This window comes from Astatotilapia calliptera, chromosome 7, assembly GCF_964374335.1.
Source record: "Astatotilapia calliptera chromosome 7, fAstCal68.1, whole genome shotgun sequence".
Classification (NCBI taxonomy): domain Eukaryota; kingdom Metazoa; phylum Chordata; class Actinopteri; order Cichliformes; family Cichlidae; genus Astatotilapia; species Astatotilapia calliptera.
In genome coordinates this window covers 15,039,741-15,066,433 of record NC_137428.1, presented here as the reverse complement: position 1 = coordinate 15,066,433, position 26,693 = coordinate 15,039,741, and the positions used below count along the sequence as shown (strand labels likewise).

Genomic DNA, 26,693 nt, shown 5'->3' with positions numbered 1-26,693 from the left:
TATCAATTAAGTCTAGCAGCCCGTCTGTAGTCTCACGGCGCCTCCAAATGCTTGATAGTGCCACTTATTAGTTTGGAAAACTCGGAAAATACCAATAATCAACGGCCATGAAGCTGTAGGGAAGGAGCCCGGGGTTTTCCCACCACTCAAATGCAATCACAGCAGCTTTGCCCAGTAAAGGATTTCTCCTCCGCTGCTGAAGGAACACCCATCATCTTTTATTCATGTTTACTCGGGAAGACGAGGGAATAATATATACTACAGGAGCTTATATCTTTAGCTTAGAAGAAAAAAAAAGACATCCATGGCAGATCTCCAATTTAGCATCATTAGATCGATCTGGTTGCAGAGAAAATGAAACACTCTCTACCCTCTTATGCTAACCGATTTAGCCTTGGTATAGTACAATTTAAGAATAACTAATTATAATGATTTTGTATTGGAAGAGAATCCCTGTCTTGCCCCATTAGTGCTGCTCAACAAGAGAGCTTTGAAAACATCTACACAAGCAGTGGAAATAGTATTCACACTACTTTTTATATAGTAGGGAAACATGGAGGTAAATCACTACATTACTAGCACAAGTCTTCAATTAAAATAAATTCTATATTGATTAATCATTAATAATCCAATGATGATAATAATAATAATACCATAGTAATGAATTATTTTTCATATGATGCTGGGTTTTTTGTACTATAAATGCAGTAGGAAGTGTCATATGCAAGTATTCAAGTACAAGCAAATTCCACTTAATTAGCGTGTTTTAACATAATTATCATATTTGTAATCATATATTAAACACTGCTATGTAAAAGTATCAAATAACTTACCTTTACCATGTTAGTTTAGCTGTGGTTAAACTATGTTTGGTTTCACATTTGGTTGTATAGCAATATGTTTATTTTATCATATTTTGGGGACTGAGCATGTGCAGTGATTAATGAGTCACCATGTGCCAGGGTTTAAAAGTGCCACATCTAAATGAAAATCTTAAGTTCAGGTGGTAGAGTATCAAATGTAATCACATATAAACTAAGTCTGCAGATTTTTGGCAGCACAAATATTAGTGCCGTAAGTCAACACAGCATGTAGATTTTATCCACTTGTACATATTTTGAGGCAGGATATATAAAAAACAAACTAACAACCAAATTAAAAAATAGATATTGTATATTGAATAAAGGCAAATTGCTTTACAAGAAACAACACCACCCCTAGCCTGTAAGTCTTTCGACCTACTGCCTACAACAATTAAATGGTAAATGGTATCACATTTACTTTATGCTAAGGTAAAAAATATTCCATTGTAACAAGTAAAAGTCTTGAATTCAAATGTAAACAAAGCAAAATTATTACATTTAAGAGAACTGTACCATAATAATAATAAAGTTTTTCTTTGGACGTTGGCTGCCTGTTCACTCATTTTCAAGCCATTCCTTGAATCTGACTGCAGACTTCAGACTAATATTTTTCTTTGTTTGATGAATGATTATGAATCGTTCAAGCTTAAAAGAGGCTCCTAACTCAAGGAGTCAACCAGTGTTGTGTCTACACACGTAATTGACAACTTAGCAGAGAAGTAATTTTATATATACCTTTAGGCACTAGCACTAAACATTTTGAGGAAACTAGACAAAAGAAGAAGCATCAGGCTTAAAAGATATCTGCATCAGATATACAGATCTGAAAGTTACATCCTTAAAAAATAGGAAAAAATATAGCATAGACCTGACACAGGACCTAAGAGATGCATCTGACCCTTCAGTTGATCCATCTACCTTAGCCTCATCAGAAATGGTCTCAGTGGAAGGGTGGCTGTCGAGAAGCCATTCTTAAGAAAAGCAAACAGAGAGAAAACGCTGAGATATGCCTAACTACACGAGCACAGGACTGAAAATCAGTGGTAAAAACATCTTTAGTGAGCATCTAAGGCCTTCTGTCTTCTAGCCAACATCCAAAGAAGAGCTTCAATAAGCCTGGAGAATTATTCCTGAAGATTACTTCAAGAAATTACAAGAAAGCTTACCTAAGATATTTCAGACTGAATTGTAATAACTCTGGGGGTTTTTTTTTCGCCTCGTATTTCCATTTAAGTCTGTACCTAGATTACCACCTTTACTTTACTACTTTCCAAGCAAAATATAATGAAATCAAGGGTGGCTCAAGAGTTTTTCACAGTACTGTATGTTTGAATTTCTACATAATTTGAGTATGTGCACATTAAAAGATCTATATGACCCAAAACTGGGATTTATTAGATGAAGTGGAATTGCATTATGAGACACAACACCATCACTGCAAACCTGATTACTGCCTCTAATCCAATTTGACCTGATACATACAACAATCTGTTGTGTGGCCCTGTTTCCTTTTATTTCACTTTATTCTGAATGTTTCTTACTTAAATTATGCTTGTGTGCATAATTCTATCAGTGACAAGATTCAATTAAATTCACCCTAGTGCATGAAAAACAAGACTACTGAAGCTGTATTTAGCACAGTTTCTCTTTTATGGATAATGCGGGACATTAGGTGTCTTTTTGCATTTTGTGAGAGTGGGTCTCACAGGTGGAAACTTTTTCTCTTGCTCAAATAAAAGAAGTTGTACTCCTTTCCCAGCACTAACTTCACAAGTGTGCTGCTGTTCCAAAGCTTTTAATGTGCAAGAATATTGTAAACCCTTAATGTTATTGGGAAAGCTGAGGTCTCTAGTATATAAATATATATATTTTGATACAGGCAGCCATGTAAAGTACTGTGAAATTGATTCATTTTGTTATAGATCACACAAATCAATATTAAATACACAAAGATTCAAATGATATTGAATTTTGTGTCTTTGTAACACAGCTTTATAAGGCATGTCAATCGTATCATTTAAGTGATCTATTGGGTAAATAAAAAAAGGCTGATTTTGAGGCTTATAAACCTTAACTTACACACACAATATTTGTGTATACACAGTTTAATTCTTAAAGAAACTAAATATACAAATCTTGTGAAAAATAGCAAGGAATAATATTATGGACATTTCTTTCTTTTGCTTTAGAAAAAGAAGATGCATTAATCCATGCAAATCTATAATCTGACATCATTAGATTATTAGAGTCTTATTCTCTATTCAATTCCATTCAGTTCAATTAAATTCAGTTGAGTTCTATTCAATTGTTTCTTCTTCACTCGCCTTTTTCATTCACTGTGTTTATACACAACTCTGAATTGCATCATTAGTTATTATTAACATTTGGCTCTTTTAGACAGTGTCTTTTGTCCTGTCTTCCCCCATCAACCACAACAGGTCATGGCAGGTGAGCCTGGTTATGCTGGAGGTTTCTTCCTGTTAAACGGGAGTTTTTTCTTCCAACTATTGCCTAGTGCTTACACAAAGGGGGTCATTTGATTGTTGGGGTTTTCTTTACCTTCTGGCTGTAGCTCAGGATGCAGAGCAGGCCATCTACCAATATTGTTCAATTGGTGGCTGCTCCAGCATGCATGTCAAATATCCTTGGGCAAGATACTAACCCCAAGTTGCTCTCCGATACATCTGGGTCTGAATGTGTGTGTATGTCAGATAAAAAGTACTCAAGCATGGAAAAAAGTGCTTGTATGACAGGGTGAATGAGATACGTTGTATAAAGTTTTGAGTGCTCACGTAGAGTAGAAATGTGCTATATAAGAGCGATTTATTGTGGGGTCTTTAGCTTACTGTGATTTGGCACAATATAAAACATCAAATGCAAGTATTCAAGTACCAATAAATTGTACATGTGAGATATTTCCAAAAGTCTCCATATTATTAAATTATAATGAAATATTACATATATAATGAAATATTTAAATCTTCATAATATTAAACTCACACCAATCAAACAGTGATGGTTGATTAGTTTGGGTGTTTTTTTGTTTTGTTTTTCTTTTAGATTAGGTTTTTAAAGTTAACCAAAATATTTATTTGTTGTATATTGAGAGGCTCATGTGTAATTGTAACTAACATTGTTAATTGGTATTAGTGTAACCAAATGCTTTGGTCCCTTTTAGTATCGAAGGCTTAGGTTAGGCTTGCAAACTTGGAGTACAAGGCCAAGCTTAATGGAAGAGAGGGATCTTTCATATTAGTTACCCTGTACTGTTCCTGTTATGTATAAATGTTTCCTGGAAATGTCTTCAGTTTTCTTCAATGCCGCAGCACTACCTATGCAGACACACAACAAAGCTACTTTACTTTAGACAGTTGAATATGTTTAGTTTTTCTTTCCTGAAAAAAAAAGGCATCAGGTCAACATTTCAAATGATCCTTTTCTTCGCAATCCCTACCAATCATATAACTACAGATGTAGCTCTGACTGGCTTAGATACTCATATTTTGGTGCTTACATAGTATTGATGCCCACAAAGTGATGCTGACAGATATCTTCATTTCCTTACCCAGAGTATCTCAGCTGATTTCTCTTATCTAGAGGGGCAGTAGTTGGCCATTAATTCCTTTGTTACAGCTTCATGAGGTAACCTTACTTTACCCCAAATTTGGGATCACTGATGAGCAGGTAGCTGAAATGGGCTAGCTGTCTTTTACAACAATTATCAGACTTTGTGGAAAACCAACTACATATAACATAGAGCTCCCAGTCTCCGTAATTGCTCCTGATTTAATTAACTTAACCACCACAGTATTTATTTATTTTCGTCATTTTATGATTTCGGTTTATCGAGGTGTAATTTGAAGAAAAATAGCAAAAGCATGCACAAGAACCAGAGAAACACACTCACGAAACTGTATTACCTACCAGATCTGTCATTCAGACCAGAAAACTCGACAATGAGCTTCTCTAACGATCGATTTATCTGCCAGCAGCTCATCATCCTTCCTTCCACTTCCACCTGCACACCGTTAACACAGTAAGCTAGCGACAACACGTTACTTCCCAGTAATACATTGCATCTACAGCCATGGCAGATCCAAGAACACGGCAGATTAAGATTAAAACTGGTATTGTTAAACGGTAAGGCTGGCTCTTCGTTTAACTTAACTAGTATTTCGTATGTTATGCAAGCTACTTATAGATGCTAACGTGAGGTCGGCGTTTTTGAGCTAACTAAGTTAGCCGGGCGGCCAGGCGAAAACCTACGCCGCAGGTCGAAATGTGTTACCAACCACATTTTAACTTTAGTGCGGTGTTGGGGCGCGGCCTATAGCTAGCGGCTTGAATGATAAGAAAGTGTATTCTGTTCAAAGCGGCTATTTCTTACCGTCGCTTAACCCTGAGTAGCTAATAGTTATAATGTGGGGGTTAGAGTTCACTGTTTGTTCAACCATAGCGCTGTATCATAATTGTAGTGTGTGTAATTCAGCTCAATTCAAAGTGGTGGTCGACTGATCCCTAATGTTAGCTAGGTAGCTAACACACTGCTGATCAAATAAAGTGTCCATTTTCTGGCTGCATTTTAAAACTTCCACGTGCTGATATCAACTGGGTCACTCGAACTCAAGTTCGTAAACTTAAGTTATCGCAACATAACATTAATTTTAATTGTCATTATAAAAAAATTTTCAGTGGAAACTCCCTCATCTTTGCTAATTGGAGCTGCTGCATGAAACAGCCCAACGTAGAAGCACCGTTATATTATTATTATCATTAAACTCTGCGGGTGTGGGAAGCACCTGCTGAGTAAGCTACGTAGCTCCGCATTGGTACCATGTTAAGGTGAGATGGACTTGGGGTGAGATTTTGCAAATACTTGCATCCCATTTTGGGGTCAGAATTGTTACAGGCAGGCAGGGATGACAACACAGTCTTGACACGTACATATTATAATGAGGAGTAAAAAAAATGACAACTAGTTAATGAATAATACAGGCCAGTGCACCTTCACTGCACTAAAGTACTGCTGCATATGTACTTTGGACTCCAGGCTTCCTTAAATTGGTAGATGATCATAACTGGTTTAATAAAAACTGTTGTTAAACATTTTTTTGGTGGGGGGGCTGGTTCAAGAAACCGTTTTTTCAGGTTGTGGATTTTTATTCATACGCAGTTTGTACCCAGAGTGTTGGGTAATTTAGGTTGAGTCGGTACAATTCCTACTGTAAGTTGCTATGTGAAAGTTATAAGCTACACAAATGGAGAACAACTGGAAGGAGTTAAATCCTACTGGCATAGGGACTAGTTGGTAGCCAGCTGGCAACCTTTGATCACTCTGGAAAAATATGTATTTGCAAACCTTTCAGTGAGTGTTCCTGGTGATTACTGGCTGTTGGTGGGTGAAATTGGTCGCTAAGAGGGTGCTACATTGAAAACCTTGTTGTGATTGCTTTGGTTGCAAGCATCTTGCTGTGGTTGCCCATAGTTTGCACTATACTTTGCATGGAAGACGTTGGCAAGTTAGGATCTTCCATTCAATCTATGAGTAACCAGAGTCATCTTTTAGCAGTTGCCACAGGACCTTGTAGCTTTTCTTGCGACCAGTTTCAGTGATCGCAGGCAGCCTCATGCAACCACTCACCAGCCTGCCGGGGAATACACATTTTTCCCAGCAGGTGGTGGCTAACAGGGCATAACTGACCGGTCTCCAGCCCAGTGTGACTGAGGCTTTGGCAGTCTTTTTCACAGTGACTGCCAGTAACCACAACCTGCCAGGAGAGTACACATTTTTCCCTAGCGACTGGTGATTCTCAAGCAGTTGCCAACTGACCCAAGGCCATGTGTGACTAGGCCTTAAATGTAACTCTAAACCTAACTGTAGCTGGTTGCCTGATGGAGTTTAAGAAGTTAAAACCTGGTTTGATGTTGTAAATAAAGTTTGTACCTACCTAACCCTGACCCCTAATCCGCATCAAGCATCATTTAAATGATTATTTTTTTTAAATTCATAAAACATGTAAGTAAGTTGTTTGCTTAGTTCTTCACGATCACACAGTACACTGGAGGGCAGTGGTACTGACAGTGAAGTCATGTGATTTATGCACTGTGTTTGTCTGTGGATGTTCTCAGTCATCCAGGTCATCGTAGTCTAAGGAGCTTGGAAAGAAAGGCGTCTGGACTTCTTTAAGTTGCTTGAAGACGTTTCACCTCTTATCCGAGAAGCTTCTTCAGTTCTAGGGTCAAATTGTGGAGAGTCCCAGGTTTAAGCCCTGTGAGAGTGTCTCTCCCCCCCCAAGAGGGACAATGGGTCCCCTAATGATCCTCTGCCTAATCACACGAGCGAAGGTGTGAAGACGGGTGTAGGTCACAATAGGGCTGTTCGATATAACGATATATATCGGGTAGGGCTGGGCGATATGACCCAAAATTCATATCTCGATATTTTTTAGCTGGATGGCGATATAAGATATATATCTCGATTTGTTTTTTTTTTAAAGCCATAAGTTAAGAACAAAAAGAGAGTTCTTAGTCACACTGTGTCCCAGATGTCACACGGGCATTTTCTTTACATACAGCGTAGATGTACATGAAGAAATTACTCAAAAATAAATTATCAGCATTTATTAAATAATCATGGTCCATAAATAAAAGAAAACAATGTTGTTTTTGTGCATAACAAAAAGCTCACAATTGTGCAGTCAAAATGTAAACTAATAGACGCTGAGCATAATAACAAAGAGACAGATTTCACAGCTGCACCACGTCTCTGAACAGGTGCCATTTGTGGTCCTTATACACACACAGTACGTATCACTCCGCGAGGCTCCTCCTCGGTAGCCGTAATCCTCCGACAATCCATCAAGCGGTGCAGCTCCGTAGCTTAGCAAAGTCATATTAAAACATTTTTTGACAGATTGCCGAGCGCTGTGTACCACATAAAATCGGTTTGCGGTCAGTAAGCACAACCAGAATTCATACATAAGGCGCACTGTCGAGTTTTGAGAAAATGAAAGGATTTTAGGCCGTGCAGCTCCTCCGGGCTGCATGTCGTTAGCGCGGTTAGCTCGTTAGCGCGGTTAGCTCGCTAACACGTTGACGCCGTCCAGCCCCACGCACGGTAACTCGCTAACGGAGATTTTCCGCTTTCATCTTGTCATTGCCTGCAGGTGAAGCTATGGGGGAGGCGGAGTTGTGTTCAGTGAAGGAGAGGCGAGGCCGAGTAACGTTGCGTAGAGACAAAAGTGGACGAAAGAGAGGCAAACCTGCGGCTCCACAAGTATAATTATAACGTAACATAGACTATATCGATATAAACGATATTGTCACATCTTATATCTCGTATGAAAATATATCGATATTTTTAAAAAACTCGATATATCGCCCAGCTCTAATATCGGGTGACGATATAAAAACGTCTATCGTTTCATTTTACACTATCGTTTGTTTCGTAGTGTGGCAAAATATAATGTTTACAGCAATATTTTTTCATCGTTTTGATGGTCACTGTAGTGGTTATATTAATTTGTTAAAGTTCTCTTTTTCTCTTATATTTAATATGACCACACTACGGATGGACAAGCGACTGTTTTTACGCATTTCCATTAGCAACCACGACAGTAGAACAATGGCGTGGTTCCGCCGTCCGCTTGTTTGTTTTGCATATTAACCTTTCGCAATAAAGCTCAAGATCCTGTTGAGACTTTTCAAAATAAACTAAATCCTGTGAAAGAGTATGCAGTGTTTACGGATGAGAAGCAAAAAAGAGGCGTTAGGTGCTAAAAAATAAACCTTAGACTCAAACGTTAGAACAGGCTTTTCCCCGCAGCACGCCGTGTAATAAATATTCACAAAGAAAACGGCGGCCTTTACAACTTATGTCTAAAAATGTATCGCTTCATGGATCGGCTAAAAGTCATAACTCCAGGTACACGACGCCCAGCTGAAAACACTTCATGCAAGTCGAGCTGCCCGAGATTCACAGAATTTACAGAAAACTTTAATTTTTTGTGATTTATATCGTTATCGGGATGATAGATGTCTTATATCGGGATATGAGATTTTGGTCATATCGCACAGCCCTAGGTCGCAATCACCCTATCATGTAATTTACTGAGGTCAGATGGCCCAGGATGTGAGTGGGCGTTAAGGCATCTGGGAAGGGATCTCAGAACTGGATTATAGATGGCAGACAGTTGGTGTCATAAGCCACCACCTCTGTTCAAAGATGGTCGTTCGCAGTTGACATAGAAGGCTTCTTTCACTCCTAAAGAAAAGAAACCTTACAAGAGAAAAGTTCTTTACAATTAGATTAAACGTTTTTAAAATAGATGTGAGCACCACTAAACTGTTCTGTGTGCAGTGCAACCAGGACATATTCCAGTTCACAGTTACACCTTCCTTAAACAGATATCCTGTATTACACGCCCTGCAATAAACTTAGCCCTTGTGGCTTTAATGTAGAGTTTCTGTTTGGGCTTGGTGTAGAGAGATGTTTGTTATGCTGTTAAATTATGTTGCAAACGGCTGATGAATATCTAATGTCTTCTAATGTATGACAATCAGTGAGGACAGGCTAGATAATAGACTCACCTTTCAAATGCAATAAAATTGGAGATCAAGCATTTTCAGGAAAATTTGAAATAGTATTCATAAAAAAAGAACTTAGGGATGTTTCTGGTTTGTGATTTGAGTTGTTTAAATGACAGAAAAAAATTAGGCTAGTTAACTACCGTATTTCCCGGACTACAAATCGCACCTGAATATTAGCCGCACAAGCTAAAATCAGGGGAAAATCCTGTTTTGTACATACATTAGCCGCACCTGACTAAAAGCCGCAGGTGTTTCAATGTTGACTTACCATATGTACGAGAATATGCACAAAGCGAATTGTCAGGAAAGAGATGGCTGTTTGGAGACACACCCCTTTTTATTAATATTTTGAAAAACAAGTTATGGGTACATATTTGCATAACTTTTTAAGTATATGTACAAGTAGCAGTAATTACAAGTACGAAACATGTACTGTGCTTCATAAATGAGTAACAAATGTAGTACATAACAATAGGGCTGCTCAATTAATCGAATTTTAATCACGATTACGATCTGGGCTTTCAACGATCATTAAAAATGACTGAGCCGATTATTAGCCCCTCCCTCATTTATCCGCGACACCTTAAAGGCCGGTCCGTGAAAATATTGTCGGGCATAAACCAGTCCGTGGCGCAAAAAAGGTTGGAGACCGCTGATTAAGAGGACCCGAGGGAAGCTTGGAAAGCTAAGCAGAAGTTATTTGGAGAGTGACTGCCGTTGGTTGAAAAGAGAGTTTAAAAAAAAAAAAACTTCAGTGGTGTTGCACACTATTTTATATTATTTTTTTAAAGTCATTGTTAACCCTTTAAAGCCGGTCAGAGCAGCACGCTCTGTTTTGCGTAACTATTTTTAAATCCCTGTAGAACCTGAACCGTAGCGCAATAATTTGTTTTGCATATGAAACCGGAGGAGTTGTACTTACATCTTATGCCATCAGCTTGTCCTCGGTCACGGTTTCGTTCCACATATAGCTTTGCAAAAATTGCATAAAAAGCGCTTGCAGGAACAAAAACATAATATTCCAGAAACACGCTTTGCCGTTCCTATCAGCTGTTCGTAACACTTCCCACAGTGAAATGATGCACATGCTGTTTTCTTTGCAAATTTGCATCATAGGATTGTTTTTTGTTTTTCCTGCAGTATATAAAAATTGCTGTATCTCCAAAATAAAACTATGAAGACACTCAAAATAAATTTCCTGTGGTGGGAAACTATTTTTTGCAACTTTATTGTATTTAAAGTTTTGAGGGATAAACCTCTTAAATTTCTCCAAGTAGAAATATATGTAAACAAAACAAAAGCAATTTTCAATTTTTTTTGTAGTTTATTGCACTTTTTTGCAATTTATGTAATTACTATGGACTTAATGCATACATATTATTAAAATATGGGCTATAACAGTTGTATTGATGTATAGCAACTTGAAATGCTCCCACAAATGGCACTACAACATGTAAAAAAATAATATAAGCTCTGGTGGACTTGGTTCTATAGTAGGTCTTAAAGGGTTAAATAAATATCGTCAAATAATCGTGATCTCAATTTCAGTGAAAATAATCGTGATTATCATTTTTGCCATAATCGAGCAGCCCTACATAACAATAACCTACAGCACACCAGAAAAATAGATTCGGACTACCTTTTAGGCTCAGGTGCAGTGACACGGCTTTAACAAGAAGAAAAGTCAGTCATTCACCACCATCTTCCTGCGCACTAAAACCACCAAAGTCCTCTTCTCCAGTGTCGGATACGAACAGGCTCAGGATGGCTTCGTCATCTACTCTCAGCTCCTTTCCTTCGTTGTCACTTTCAAAACCAAAGAAATCCTCGTTGTCAGTGTCAGAGTCGAACACCCTCAGAAGGGCCGTGGTGGTGTCCTCCTCTCCATCATGCAGCAGTCCAGCCCTTCGAAATCCGTTGGTGATCATGGATGTTTTCACACTTTTCCACGCTGTCAGATTCCACTGGTGGAGTTGAGCATAACTTGCTTTTCGCAAGTTTATCGCCGCTAGTCATCCACACCTCCCGCTGTACGCGTAGCGCTACTTTGAAGTTTGTTTTTTGCGCTACTTGTACGGCACTATGTTGCCTGGCAGATGGACATGTGACCAACATACCACTCTTGAACCCCGATACTGTGTGTCTGATCACATGCCCTTCCGCCAGGCAACGTAGTGCCGTACAACAGCGGAACAAACAAAACAAATCGTCTTACGATATCACAAAAATCATGGACAATCCATGGAAAAGCTGCACCTGACTAAAAGCCGCAGGGTTCAAAGCTTGTGCAAAAAGTAGCAGCTTATAGCCCGACAATTACGGTAGTATAAAAACTGAAAAAAATAATTTAAAAGCACAGAATATCTTAAATGGACAAAGTTAAATAATGGCAAAACAAACATTTTGTGTATTTTAGGAGCTTCATGAACCAGTAATTGCAGTTTTACATTATTAAAATAACTATAATAGGTTTAACCGACTTGTATTTCTGGCGGCAGTTAACAACGGCATCAATGTTTAACATCAAGTTGGCTAGTTGCACAAACTCCTGGCAAGTTCAGACATCTTGTATTGCTTTTTAACTTTAACGGTACAACTGGGTGTACAGTAGCTGTTTCGTCCCATTTGTTTCTTCATTGTTTGCCTAGTTTTCCAAATTTTCTAATGAACATATTCCATCTTTATTCTTTCTCTTTTCCAAACTGTAAATCCTGTCTGTAGGCAAACACTGCTCATCTATAATGGTTTAGTGTTCGCTTCACTTCTAGATAGATTGATATGGGCCTTTTGATGTAGGACCTGCAAACTCATTAACTAGTCTAAGCTGTCCTACTAAAAGAGTTGGCATCTACTTCGAGCTTGGCTCCACATTTGTACAACGGCCAAATTTACCATGCTGGAATAGAAAATGTTGTAGACATTATGAGGATTCTTGAGATAATGGGCTCAGTTGTCTGTGGGATGGTTTGAGTGTACCTATCGTCAATCAGGCAGACCTCTAATTCCCTCCTGTCAGTGCTGTTTGTGTAATACGCTATCGATTGCACTTTGATGAGGGTCAGATTACCAACAGGCTCCCCGGTGGTAATGATGGAGGCTGGACATCCCAGAGAGGATAATGTCACAGAGTGTCCAGGAGTGGTCAGTATAGGAAAAACAACAATGCAAGGGTGCAGTATTTTATTAGCCAGTATCATCCCTGCTTTCTCTTCTGAGGTTTTTAAGTTGAGTATATTATTTGAACAAAAGATAAGATTTAAAATCTTACTCCCTCAAGGCCAACAGCTGTACGTTGACATGAACCTTTTATCAAACTGTTTAAGTGTAGAGTGTCATTGCTCTGTGTTGTGTCCTTCTCTTATAGTCTCCTTTTTGCCTCTGTTCCCAGCTTTTTCACTTCCTCTACCCTCTCTCTCTCTCTCTCTCTCTCTCTCTCTCTCTCACACTCACACTCTCAAGTATACACACACACACACACACACACACACACACACACACACACACACACACATACATTTATATGTACGACTTTAGAGGAAACCTGCCTGCTCTTTTAGCCAGGCCTATTTCCAGTGGCTTCTGCACATTCCAGTCAGTGCCTTTCTGCCCTAGCGAGGCGGATGCCCTTAATAAAATGACAACAGTAATTTGCCTTTGTCATTCCGGTCCCAGCGCAGACTACATCGCAGCTCAAAAATACAGTGCTAGAGCAGGCGACCGAATGTGTGTGTCGGCTGGCTTCTAATTCCTTTTTTTTTTTTTCTATTTTCCAGAGAGCTGCCTTTTCCATTAAGCCTGAGGTGGCAGGTCTATTTAAAACCAGCCACGACCCCACCCCTTATTCGCACAGCGCTCCAAGTCTGGGAGAAATAAGAAATTAACATCAGGACTGGAAAGGGGAGGAATGGACATTTTGTTATTAGACTGTCCTTCAGTTTTATTCAAATTATTTCAGCCTTCCTACCTCCATCGTTTCTCCTCTCTTTGCCACCTTCTTTGACTCTTAACAGGTGACATAACTCATTCTACATTAAGCATGAGAGTGAAAGACAGGATCTGCTATTGCATACGGTGCCTGTTTAAAAGCTTCCTGATGGAACCGTATTAGAATGAGTGGTAATTGATGTAAAATATGACAGAGTGCTATTGGCTTCCTTGGCTAGGCAAAGAGCAGTGCAACACGTAGGGAAGGGTCTCCAGTAATGTGACTGACTAATGAAGGATTACTCACTTACACACACACAGCTGATTTTATGAAAAATGAAATTTGTGTTGTCAGTCCCTCCAGCAGGCGCAGCCGGAAAAAGACTGTTAGTTGGAAATCATTATCAATAGCTATATTTTCAAACTCCATTATGCCAATCAGGGTCGGAATCTATTTAAGAGATTTAGTTCCATTTGGGCCGTAATTGATAAATAATCAGAATTTATCAATGTACTCAAGCCTATTTTCACTAATAATCAAGAAAAAGAGGCCCATTTACCACCTGACTTGGTCTAAATTAGGGATTGAATTGATGATCAATTAATGTCTAAAAAAGAACTAGTAGCTTCTGGGAGTGTGTGTGTGTGTGTGTGTGTGTGTGTGTCGAAGACAATAAAGGTGGATAAAGGAGCCAGATAATCATGTTGATAGGATGTGAGCTGGATGGCAGTATGCAGGTTACGCTGATTTCTGTGTGTTTTTCTGTGACATGCTAACACAAAAGACATGAGTGACATGATATAATGTCCTACTTTGCACATTTCAAAAGTGTATTGATAAAAGTAATATGTATGATGTAATATGATCTTTAGATGAATTCAGGGCAGAGACCTACTATTAATATTTTTAAATAAAGAATGAAATCTAAATGTGTTTTCAGAGGCTTTCCTCTCTGCAGTAAAAATCAAAACACAAAAAGATCTGTAATTGTCCAAATTCGTCTGCCACAGGCTCGATTTTCCAAAGCCTTTGTTAGAAGATTGGAAATCCACTGGGATTACTCAATTTTAGAATTTTTAAAATTCTTCAGTTAGCTTTCCGTTTCTATTACCCATTTTCCCTATGTATGTAAAGGAGAGAGTTAAATCATTTTAAAAAGAACCAGCCAAATGTAATGAAGTAATGCAGTTTCATGCGTTCATATATCATCACTAGGTAGATTAGGCGAAATCATTTATTGCTATTAGATATGCAAAGGAAGTTGACTGACTTGTTGCTCTCATGTAAGCTGTATTGCTTTTTCTTCACATTGAAAATAAACCCTCCCGGCATTGAACCCCCACAGCTTTTCCATTTATTCCATGCAGAATGCTGGAAGTTTCCAGACAGAGCTACATTTATGTGCGTATATAGATTAGAGATGAACAAAATATTTGATGATTACAAAGAAAATTCTGTGTTTGTTGGTCAGCCTTCTCAAAAATGATGATTTGCGATTTTTGCTCTGTGACTGAGAAGTGTGTATATATATTAATTTCTTTATTTTCAGTGCACAAGACAAATGTGAACTTGGGCTTTTGAATCCCTTCTTTGGCCATTATGGCAGAAAATTTAATTGAATCATTTAGTATTATTATTATTATTATTTTAAATCTAAATTCAGTTTAGTTTAACATTTGTATCAGTGTTATCCTGTATGTAAGTTTATGATGTTGCATTCTGTGTACTATCGTTAAATAAGAATCAGATCTCACTCACTAGTGACGCATTCATATATTGTAATATATGAAGTTAAATAATATAATTAGTGAATACTGTTGACTGCAAGATGCATAAGTTCAAGGTTTAAGTGCTGCAAAAACAATAAGAGGATACAAAATGAAATGCATGTTATACAATTGATATATTCTTCCGTTTTAGAGCAGGCCAGACCGTGGACATCACTGCCCCCTAAAGTTTTTTTTCTATAAAAGTTAACAAAAAACAATCAAATATATTACATTAAAATATATTGCTGGCAGCTCACTAACACTGGTGTACAGGCTAAAAAGCCCGATGTTTCTCCGATGGTTGTAAAGAAACCAAAAACAAAACAAATCTGACTGCAGATGAATGACAGTGTTGTGCTGTTTAATCTCAATTTTAAAGAGTTTAATAAACTCCGTTTTAACAAGTGAATAAAAATAATAAAACCTCATATACTCATATAAACACCATAGTTCTCATCCACATTATTTTCAGGCTTAGATCTGCTACTGCCAGTTATTAAAGAAAAAAACTGTTATCCGGTTTAAATTTAGTGTGAAGTGTTGCTCCTTTCCAGAAATAAAATGTCTTTCATGTAAATGCATCCTATTTTAGCCACTGTTAGAGCGCTGTGTAAATGATAAGTTGAATTTCAAAGCATTATTTAAGGCTGATCTCCACTTCAGAGCAGTGAGGAGAAGTGATGTGTTTGCTGCGTGTTATTGAGGTGTGTTTCTTGCCATCCTGTGGGAGATGATCTCACTGTGTCCTCCTCAGTCACAAGAGTGCTGGGGAGAATGAGGATAGATGGCCCTGTCTGTAAAAAGTGACCATCACAGTCTCCTTTTCTTGGTTCAGCCTATATTATCCGTCTGAGAGGCTGTGCGTTTACGTTTTATGTTTGATGGAACAACACTGTATGGCTGCCTTTAACCGTGTCTTTTCCGTCTTCTTGTTTCTGTGCAGGCTGGCCAAGGAGGAGATTGCGTACATAACTGAAGCGAAGCAGCAGGAAGAGAAGATCGAGCGCCTGAAAACAGAGGCGGCAGATGATTATGTCATCAAGAAACAGGTACATTTTGCTTCTTTGATGCTGTACAGCAATTATGTGTCTTAATTTGAAAGCCTTTGAATTATCCATTTATCACCACCTGTTCCTTCTGTTGATCTCAGCCAGTAAAGTGAGGGAGGGTTGTTGCTCTCGCATAGTTAGGGAGTGAATTGTGTCTTGATAATTCGAGTAGCCCTTCGTTCATATAATGAGGTCAGTCCACAGTGATAATGAAGAATTAGGTTTTGAGAGGAGAATCATTAGTGATTTTGTAATTTGCTTGATTCAGATGTAATTATATCATGTTACTTTAAAAGAGTTTGATAATTACTGACACATGCTGGTAATTTAGTGTCCCTAACAGATCACTGGCCCATATCCTGCTCTCCATTCTCACTGCGCCTTCATCCCTCCATCATTTGTCTGTACACAGGTTGTGGAATTTTCTCACTCCAACATGTTTCTTATGTCTTTTAAAATATTCAATTCAAATAATATAATAATATTAACGTTAGCTAGCAAAATGGACAGTCGTGTGGGCAGTTTTTGAGCTTTTTTTGCTTTACTTATGTATGACACAGACATGTATGGATATTAGGGCTGTTCGATATAACGATATATATCGAATGACAATATAAAAACGTCTATCGTTTCATTTTACGCTATCGTTTGTTTCGTGGTGTCGCAAAATAAACTGTTCATGGCAATATTTTTTCATCGTTTTGATGGTCACTGTAGTGGCTATATTAATTTGTTAAAGTTCTCTCTTTCTCTTATATTTAATATAACCACACTACGGACGGACAAGCGCCTGTTTTTATGCGTTGTCGTTAGCAACAACAACGGTAACACCATGGTGTGTCCGCTTGTTTATGTTCCACATAAACCTTTCACAATAAAGCTCAAGATCCTGTTGAGAATTTTCAAAAATAAACTGAATCACGTGAAAGATGCAGAGTGTTTACGGATGAGAATTAAAAAAGAGCCGCCAGGTGCTAAAAAATAAACCTTAGACTCAAACGTTGGAACAGGCTTTTCCCCGCAGCGCGCCGTGTAATAAATACTCACAAAGAAAACGGCGGCCCTTACAACTCATGTCTAAAAATGTATACCTTCATGCATCTGTTAAAACACTCGACTCCAGGTACATGACACGTAGCTGGAAACACTTCCCGCAAGTCGAGCTGCCCGAGATTCACAGAATTTACAGAAAATGTTACACTTTTGTGATTTATATCGTTATCGGACGATAGAATTCTTATATCGGGATATGAGATTTTGGTCATATCGCACAGCCCTAATGGATATTGTATCTTATAATTCTAAACATTTTCATTATACCACTGTATATAATCAGATGGCAAACACTTGATGGTTTATAAACACCAAACATCAGAATGATATATACATAAATATATTAATGTGTCATCTTTGCAAGCTACATAGTCAAGGAACATAGAAACCAGTTTAGTTTTAAAGGTTTTGTCCTTGTGAAGCACTGCATCACTTTTAGCATTTTTGATATGGAAGCTGGAAGTCTGGTTCTCTTCCATGTGCACATTTACCCTTTCACCACAGCAAGGTCCATGGTCTGCTTCTTTGTTAGACTGGACCAATCCTCTGCTGATGAAAACAGTCTCTAGATATGGTGTCCAGAGCTTATAATGTCAAAGCCAGAAGAAGAATTTTCTTTTAAATTTGGCACATAAGCTCAACTTTGTCACATAGCACTGTGCTGTGAACCCAGTTGTTGTCCACCACCAGCGCTACTTGCCAAATTTGGCTTTTTACCATTTGTTTCTTCACAAAATAATATTGAAGTTAAAGTTAATGACACTACATCACTGTTTTGATCTAGTCGAGGAAATCTGGTGTGTGTTGCGGATGTGGAAGTGATCAGGGTGATCAGGTTTGCTGTTTTTTTTAAATAAATAAGCAAATGGAACTTTATGATTCCATGTGGTGTTGCAAGCACAGAGACATTTCAATTATGCCTCAAAATATATAACCAAATCATTACCCGCCGTGTACAGAAAATAAAAGGAAATGGCAAAATAATTTAAAATCAGAGCGTTGCGTTATGGGATCTTTATAGCCCTTATTTTGTAGGCTAGCGAGGGGGTTTATCAGCTTTAAATGTTAAATGAATTTCTGAATTTGCCTTTAATGTGTGTTTAATACCTGGGGGAAACTAAATTCACAGCTTCTCTTGATGTCTTTGCTTCATTCCAGTATCACAACGATAAAGAAATAGTGTGAAAAAAAGGTAAATAATACAAATATTTCAAGATCTTGTCAAGAGAGCCTGCTACTCATATATAGACAAATATGAGTTTTGCCTATTACAGTATTTTATGGTCAGCTTACACAAGATTGTTGGAAGGACGTGGTTTTTCATATAACTGCCCTTTATTTGGGCCAGTGTTCGCTGATGCGGATCCAAACTTGATTCAAACGGGGAGGAACTGAACCACAGATATCACATCTGATTATGTTTACAGCTTCCATTAAAATTCAGTGTGTGTGTTGTTTTGTTTGTTCATTCATAGAGTGGCAGCTCAGGCTGAGCAGCAGGCTTGGTTGGTGTTAAATGGGGAGATTGGGAGGCCAGATGGATTATGGTTGGAGATGAGAGGTCTGAGGCAGGATGGATTACAGGTTTTTATTTTAATGGAATCAATACGCTGTAAGTGTCATCTTTATCCTGTGCTGATGGGATCATTCCACCGAACCGGGAGGGCACCGTGACTTTTCTCTGTTTCAGTACTCTTTTGCCTACTCTAGCTTACCTTGTCACATCTAGATGGCAGCCAACTTGACAATTTGTCCACTATTTTTCGGTATGTCAGTTTAGGCACTTGGATGAACTTGTACGCCATCAGGCAGGCAGACTGTTAGTGTGCATAGCCGTGTAATGTACACATGTGCAACTGAGTCCATGTTTTGACTTTTTCCAGCTCGACACAGGCCTAGCTGAGGAAGCATCTGTCATGAGTGACTGTGTCTGACAGTGTTAGCCAGCTCTTCTCCGCTCTTTAGGGTGCCAGCTGGGGGAATTCCACATTAGCCGCGGCTGTGAAAGTACCCCAGGCTGCAACACAGTTACACTGCAGGCGTAGTAATACCTCTTTACGCCTGATCACAATGCTCTCGGCTCATTCATCCAGGTGTGGAGCCAGATCGAGGTGGTCCCCTGCTGCCCAACTCCCGGCCCGATCAATAACTCAATAACATTTTTCATACTGCCGGCTTGTTGAGAGATGTTAACCACAGCAGAGTGCATGAGGGACACCCTGCATGTCACTGCCAGGAGTAAAGCTACAGCACAATCCAGCCAGTGAATACACTTTGTCTAGCTGTTCAAATTAATGGTCAAAGCTTGGAAAATACATGTTCAGTAATGTGTTGACTTTTGTGAAGACCTGTAATGAAAGCTGGTAATAGGAGCAGTGGCAGGGGTTTTCGGATTAATAAAGGTGGTGATGGCACTGATGCGGTCTCTGTGTGCTTTCAGATGGAGGTGTTGCAGGAGTCCAGAATGATGATCCCAGATTGTCACCGCCGGCTGGCCATAGCACACGCAGATCTGCTACAGCTGCTAGTAAGTACCACCATGAGGTGAACTAAATTTTCATAAAACAACAGGACACAAGCTATTGTGATAATTAATTCAGTTGGACTTCTAATATCTCATGGCCTCCCTGAAAAAGAATTTCATGCCATGCGTTTGTGGGTAGAAGAAAAAATGTTCAGCTTATTATACTTTAAAATTCCAGCATCAAGAAAAATGGTTAACCCCAGCATTCAAGTTTTATTTTTAATCTTTTTTTCTCTTTTGTAGGTATCACAATATTTAATAACTAATTATGTGTTTCTTAGTAAAGCTTCATTAAAAATGCAGATTTGTAATTATAATTGTATGAAAGACACACAACTCTCATACTCTTGCTTTCTAAACATAGTATGGTATTAGTACTAGCGAATACCTATCCTTTTTCACATCTGGTAGACATGATCAACACCTGGATCATGCTTCATCCTTCCTGTCAGGCTTCATTTCACTAAAATAGTTAATAATTAAAATATTAATAATCAAAATAATTAATAATAAAGAATGAAAAGGCCTAAGATCCCCATTTTAATGTGTTTGGATTTCAGTTTAATGCCAGATCTTTAAAAAGTTGTCTTTCCCAATGAGACCAGCATGTAACAGAAAAAAAAACGATAATGGAAAAGACAACATCAGGTTATGGTTACTGGTGTGATAACAAGCTACATAGTTCCCTTAATGCTGTACCATAAATAAGCAAGGATGTAGTAGTAGTAGTAGTAATAATGTTCCTGTTAAATTTACTGCCATGTCACAACAGGCAGGAATGCCTAGAGACCAGTTACCCACAGTTTGCTAGGGAAAAAAAAGGTTTCCTTTACTGGTTGTGAGTGTTTACTGAAGGTTGCTCGCAGTCGCTCTGAAATTGGTTGCTAAGCCCCAGTCACACAGGGCCAGAGACTTTATTTTGAAGGTGAATGGTCATTTTTTTAGTATGCATTATTCTTTTTTCAAGTTTTTACTACAGTTTAGTAGTTAGTTAGCAAGTATTTGCAGACACATATGCATATTCCATTCAAATTACGCAGGACAGCAACAGACTGCTAGTGACAGAAGCAATCATAAGGAGTTTTTTAGTGCAGTACCTTGTGGCAACTGATTTCACCTACCGGCATCCAGCAACCAGTGAATCGGAGAATGCAAATTTGAATGCACACTTGTGACCAGGGGTTGCCAATTGGTCTCTAGCACTGTGTGGGTGAGGCCTAGCAGACACTAAAAGCCCTTTTCCACTAGTACCTACTCAGCTTGCCTTGACTTTACGCTGTTTCGGTCGTTTTCCATTACAATCATTACCACCTAATGTGTGTAGGGTCCTTATAGCAATGCTGCCAAAAGTCCTGTGATGTCATTTGTATGCGACACAAACACCATAACAAAAGTGGACATCGAGGCGATTGTACACCTGCTGCTCAGTGTATGGCTTTTTGTCACACTTGGGGACCAGGATGTTGTTTTTTGTGCAGCCTTTTCCCTTGTTGCTGGGTTTCAAAAATGGTGGTTTTGATTTTCATGAAGACTCTCATGACTCAATAAGTGACGCCACTGACTAGCCAATTGGGGGAATGCTGTCTGTTGATGTCACGTTTTCGGATCGTCTCAGATCACTTGGAGCCCTGGCTAAGTGGGTACAAAAAAAAGTAACTGGTGTCAGGTACTCCCACCTAATGGTAGACCTTAAAATCCAAGTCGAGCCATGCCAAGCTGACTCAAGTACATACTAGTGGGAAAGGTCTACAATTGGCTACAGTTTCATGCCAGGACACTTGTGGCCACATAATTTAAAGTATATTGTGGTATCCTGGATATTCCAGTGTTGAGTCAGATGTTTTTTCTTTTAAATGTGTGTAGACTTAATGAACTGATCATTAGAATAAGCTCAAGCACCACACTTTGCACTTATATACAGATATATATACAGTATATATACAGCCACACAGCATGCCAAACCCTCCAGGACTTAAGCTGATATGGTGAGAGGCAAACATCAGCATGGATGTCTCAGGGTCATTGAAATTAATGCAGAGCAACAGTCAGACAGCTGGAGGTGTGAGTCACTCACATGGGAGCTGAATGCTGGGCAGGGGGAGCTAACCTGAAATTAGCAACCTGTCCCCTTCCCTGTTACTCATCCTCCCTTCTTTCTTCCCTTCAGACAGGCATACGCATATGCACATGCTCATCACAGGTCATTAGGAAGTGCTGTCACTGTGGTGACTACCAGAGGAATGCAAACACACTTCAGTGTCAGGTGTTACCTCATATCAACCCTTCCTGGATGAATTTGGTTCCTACCATTATGATACAGTTTGAAATATTTCCTCAAGAATGCTTTTATATGAAGACAACAAACCTGTTTGTCTAGTGAAGACAGTTGTAACTCCTTCTTTGGAAGTATAGTAGATGGCACTAAAACAAAACCTATATGTGTGTTTGTGTGTTTTCAGGAAACAGAAGAGGAATTGGCTGAATCAGAGGAGTACAAAGAGGCTAGAAGCATATTGGACTCAGTGAAGCTTGAAGGATGATTTCTGATGCATTTCTGTTCTCACTGTGAGATTCACTTGCTTAAATGTCCATTCCTTTCGTCAGGCCTTGTTTGGAACCGTGGAGGCCAACTGAATCCATTCAAAGTCTCTTTTCTTGATGTAATTATTTCTTTTCTTTACTGCTAACGTGCCACCACATTTTGATCACGCTTCTCCTGTGTGAAAAAAATAAAATAATTCCACAATAATATTATAAAACCTTCAGTTTATTATAGTAGATTAGTGTAGTGTTTTCTTTAAGTGTTGTTTGACCCTTTTATGCACTGTTTACACATTGAAACTGGGAGAAACACATGAAAGTTTAATGTTGATCTCATAGATTAATGAGATTAATGGCATTAACAGTGCTGTTATTCCTGTTAGCAGCAGTGAAATGGACTGTGTCTTGATATCTACAATAAAGGCAAGAGCTCTTTTGGTAACCCTGTCAGTCATATGACAAATGTTAGTGTGAGCCATGAATGACAAAACAGGCCTGTAATGTCGCCTCTGCAGTTACATCTATTACCCAGATGGCCTAAAATAATGACACCTTACATTAAGGCTGAGGGAGTCCTTCCTAAATAGTCATACTAAAAAATGAACTCAATTGCCAGACAAATTAAGGTTACATTTGACTTGATCCTTATTTTACAGATTTCGATAATTATCGGGATCACCCCAAAGTCTCATTACCGCCCTAATGAGGCGCTGCTACTCCGTGACATCTACCCCGCTCCATCTCGTTAAGGAAATCGCTCTTCAATGCTGATTATTTTATTTGGAGGTATAATTATATTTCTTTCGGATAAATCACGGGCCTAATCGAGTCCGTGCAGAGGGCAGCGGCGCTAATTGAGGCATGAGATGCGGCGGCGGGGCGCTGCACCTGCGGGTTTGTGTGACCGGAGGACCCACGCAGGCTGCTGCTGACAGCTCGGAACGTGTCGTGGCCGGATGAGAAAGTAACGTGGAGAAAACACTGACCCGAAATCCTGTGTTCAAGTGGACGGAAATACTCGCGTAGACTGCTTATAAAAATAAAAGCACTAATCAGACGTAATAAAGCTGATAGTGGCATGGCAGATGTAGCTTTTTCCTGGTTAATCCGTTGAAATGCATTTTAATTTGCGTGCTTTGTAAACATGTTGCTCTGTAGTAATACATTTCTCAGACTGAGTACAAAGTGGACTACACATTTGCTTCTGAGATGCACGGGAACCCTGCGTCGCTGCTTTTTACAGCTGTCACCTAGAAGTTTCATTTCGCGCCTTCCAGAGTCACGTGACTTATCAGGAAATCCAATTAAGTCTTCAGAAATGACTCCATAATGAGCTAATTGTTATAACTTCGGAGCATGCTCGATAGCCATTTCCAACCTGAAAAAGGTTCCTTTTTATTCACCTGTTCTTTATTTGAAGTATCTACACTTAATTGTGGCATATTTTTTATTTTCCCCTATACTGTAGACAGTAGCCTTTATTTGCAAACTGTGGATTACTGTTAATAAAGTGGGTAGAGCCATACATATTCAAATTTCTATGCATACAGTGATTTTACATTTAAGGAAATGTTTTAAAGTAGGATATTATGTAACAGGCTACATGGTTTTACGCACAGCCCCCATCAGTCATTTCGGTCGACACGTTGTTTTCGTCATATTCTGCTCCTGAAACTTTGTCTGTGTCAAACTTCTTCTTTTTTTCCTTTTTTTTCATTTCTTTTCTCTCTTTTTTTTGCCTGACGCAGAGCGGAGAGCTGTAGGTTGCAGCCGAGTTGCAGCATCAGCTGCAGCCGTTTCTCAGCTCCCTCGCCTCTGTATAACTTATTACTCCAAATACCCCAGACAGCCACCAAATCAGCTGCGTGAAACAAGAATCTCATTTGTTAAACCGGGAGCTCGTGCAGATGGAAGATCAATTGTTTTGCTCCTCAGAAATCTCGAACTGAGTGAATCCAGACTGCAAAGGCAAAGCAGGGAGAGCGAAAGAGAGAGAGAGAGAGAAGTTGAAAACAGTGGCCTGGGCCATGGTTTGGAGAGCCTGCACTGTGAACCAGAAGGTCACGGGTTCAAGTCTGGCCTGTTATCAAAAGTGCCTCCACCAGCAGCAATAACACATGGGTTTGACTACACCACATCGAGCAGTGTTACATTTTTATTTTCAGATATTTTTTTTTACTCTCAGTTTTATTAAAAGTCCTCAGTTCTCATCTCCACAATGCGTGAAAATGTCTACTTTCCACTCAGATGCGCCGCATTAACTTTCGCGGGGGCGGGGGGATTTGTTTGTTTGTCTATTTTTATTTATATGACGGAAAAGATTGATGCGAGCATGTTAGAAGAATTTACAGGAGGATAAACGCAGTAATAGCTGTGCCTAGGTCATTTGCTTACCCTAATTAGCCAACAGCAGCAACACACACACATAAAATCTATTCACGCTGTAAGGTGAAAGGTTGCATTTAATGAAATACACTGTTATATAAAAGTAAACACTAACAGTAATAATATTAAGAAGGAATTAAAGATGTATGTCTGAGTCTCCATTGCACTGAAAACATGAAATATTTTTGATTTCATATTCTCGGTAATGGCTAAATCATTATATACAATCTAAAACAATTAAACCAGTTAAATAAACATGGGGGCCAATATTCCCAGCACTGATATTTAATAATAAATACATTAAAATAAACTTTGCATCCATAAAATAACTATCTCCTCTCCTTTATGTTTGTGCATAAAATTTTTAGGATTCGTTTTTTTTCCCCTTTTCGTTTTGTATCTCAGGCCCACATTCAGCACAAATATCTCACGCTGCTTGACATGTCATCATCACCTCTCACGTTGTGTCGACCTGCCGCAACGAGAGGAGTCATTCGCTCGTGTTTGTACAGCTATAAAAGCGTGCAGCTCTGGACAAGTCGTAAAACGAAGCGCACGATCCATCATCGGGGATTGTGAGGATTTGAAATGATCCTCACAGCTTTGGGGGCGTCAGGAAAACTTCCTCAAACACGATGCCAGAGGAAGAATATATTTCACTTCTGCATTCGAGTATTAATGCGATCAGTAATGACATAGACCCTTTTTGGTTTGTAAAATTTGGATTTAAAACGGTTAGCTCCGGCTTAAAAAAAATCTTCACAGCTACCTCAAGTCCGGCTTTCAAATGGAGCCTTGGAGAGAAAAAAATAGAGACGAGAAATATCTCCAAGTCCCCCCCCCCTCCCCCCTTTGTTAAAAAATCTCCTCCACATCCCAAACAGACCCCCGAGCACGACTCCTCTCCGTCCGTCCATCCACCCATCCCTCCCAGTGTGTCACTTGTGCCACCAGATTGCATGCAAATAAAAGCTGCGCGGAGGCAACTGAAGCCCGGACGGACGAAGAAAAGAGACCCAATCGAGCCCCGGGTTCACGCTCGGACGCCTCCTTTGTGTCTCTATTTTTTCCCCCAGCACACAATAAATAAACCGGTTCTCTCAAAACGTTCCGACATCTGTCTTAAGTTTTTTTTCTTTTTAAATATATAATGTAGCAGACTGTTGTGTGCATGTGTGTGTAGGCTAGCAAAATAAAAATAAAAAAGCAGGCGTGCTAATTGAGTCTAATGGTGGTTTACTGACAAAGAGAGTTTTCAGTTAATTTTTAAAAGCTTTTTCTTGTTTCTTCAACATAATTTAGACAGATGATTTTTAAAAAAACAACTGATGCCTCCCCCCATCCCCACCTGAAAGTGTTGGAAACATGATTACGTGGTTGCCCGTGTTGTCAGACTATCTGTTCAGGTGTCAGACTTTCGGGTATATTAGGCTGACTGTGTCCCTTTATCAAAGGCGAGCATCCTCACTTTACTGTTCGCTGAATTAATTTGCTCACACATCATTTAGACCGAGTCCCTCCCTGCCTGACAGTTGGAACTATACAGGAGATCACATCCACTTTATACTGCTTTTATTTCAAAGTGCTCAGATATGACGAATCTTATATAAACCTGCTGGCCTTGAACATTAGCCTGGTCACAAATAAAGTTAGTTGATTCCAGTAACGGGAAATTAAAAAAAAGAAAAAAAAGTCTGACCTCCAAGAGGTATTTAATGTCGTAAATAGGTGGATGATATCGTCAAGCTGACTAAAAAGAAAAAAAAAATGAACAAGAACAAGCAGTATTAAAAGATGCAGACTCGTAGCTGTCATGTGGTATCTCTTTATGTGGTTCTTCCTAATACGAGTAATAATAATTCTTGTCCGAGTGGCTTGCTGTAAAAGCACACGCAGAGCAGCGTGCGCAATTAAACAAATATTGTGGTGATCCAACATTTCTTGAGCGGGTCGAAGCTTTCGCTCAGATATTAAATCAGGTTATTTTATTGGATG

The 26,693-nt window shown here is 39.1% G+C and overlaps 1 protein-coding gene across 1 annotated transcript; it reads left to right on the top strand.

Annotated features, from left to right (window-relative positions):
* The first annotated feature begins 4,713 nt into the window (after nt 1–4,713).
* On the top strand, nt 4,714–22,521 carry tbca (tubulin cofactor a). The gene is made up of 4 exons (XM_026173154.2): nt 4,714–5,003; nt 16,090–16,195; nt 19,689–19,775; nt 22,232–22,521. Exons 1-4 carry the CDS (start codon nt 4,951–4,953, stop codon nt 22,310–22,312), a joined length of 327 nt encoding a protein of 108 aa, XP_026028939.1. The 5' UTR covers nt 4,714–4,950; the 3' UTR covers nt 22,313–22,521.
* The last annotated feature ends 4,172 nt before the right edge of the window (nt 22,522–26,693 follow it).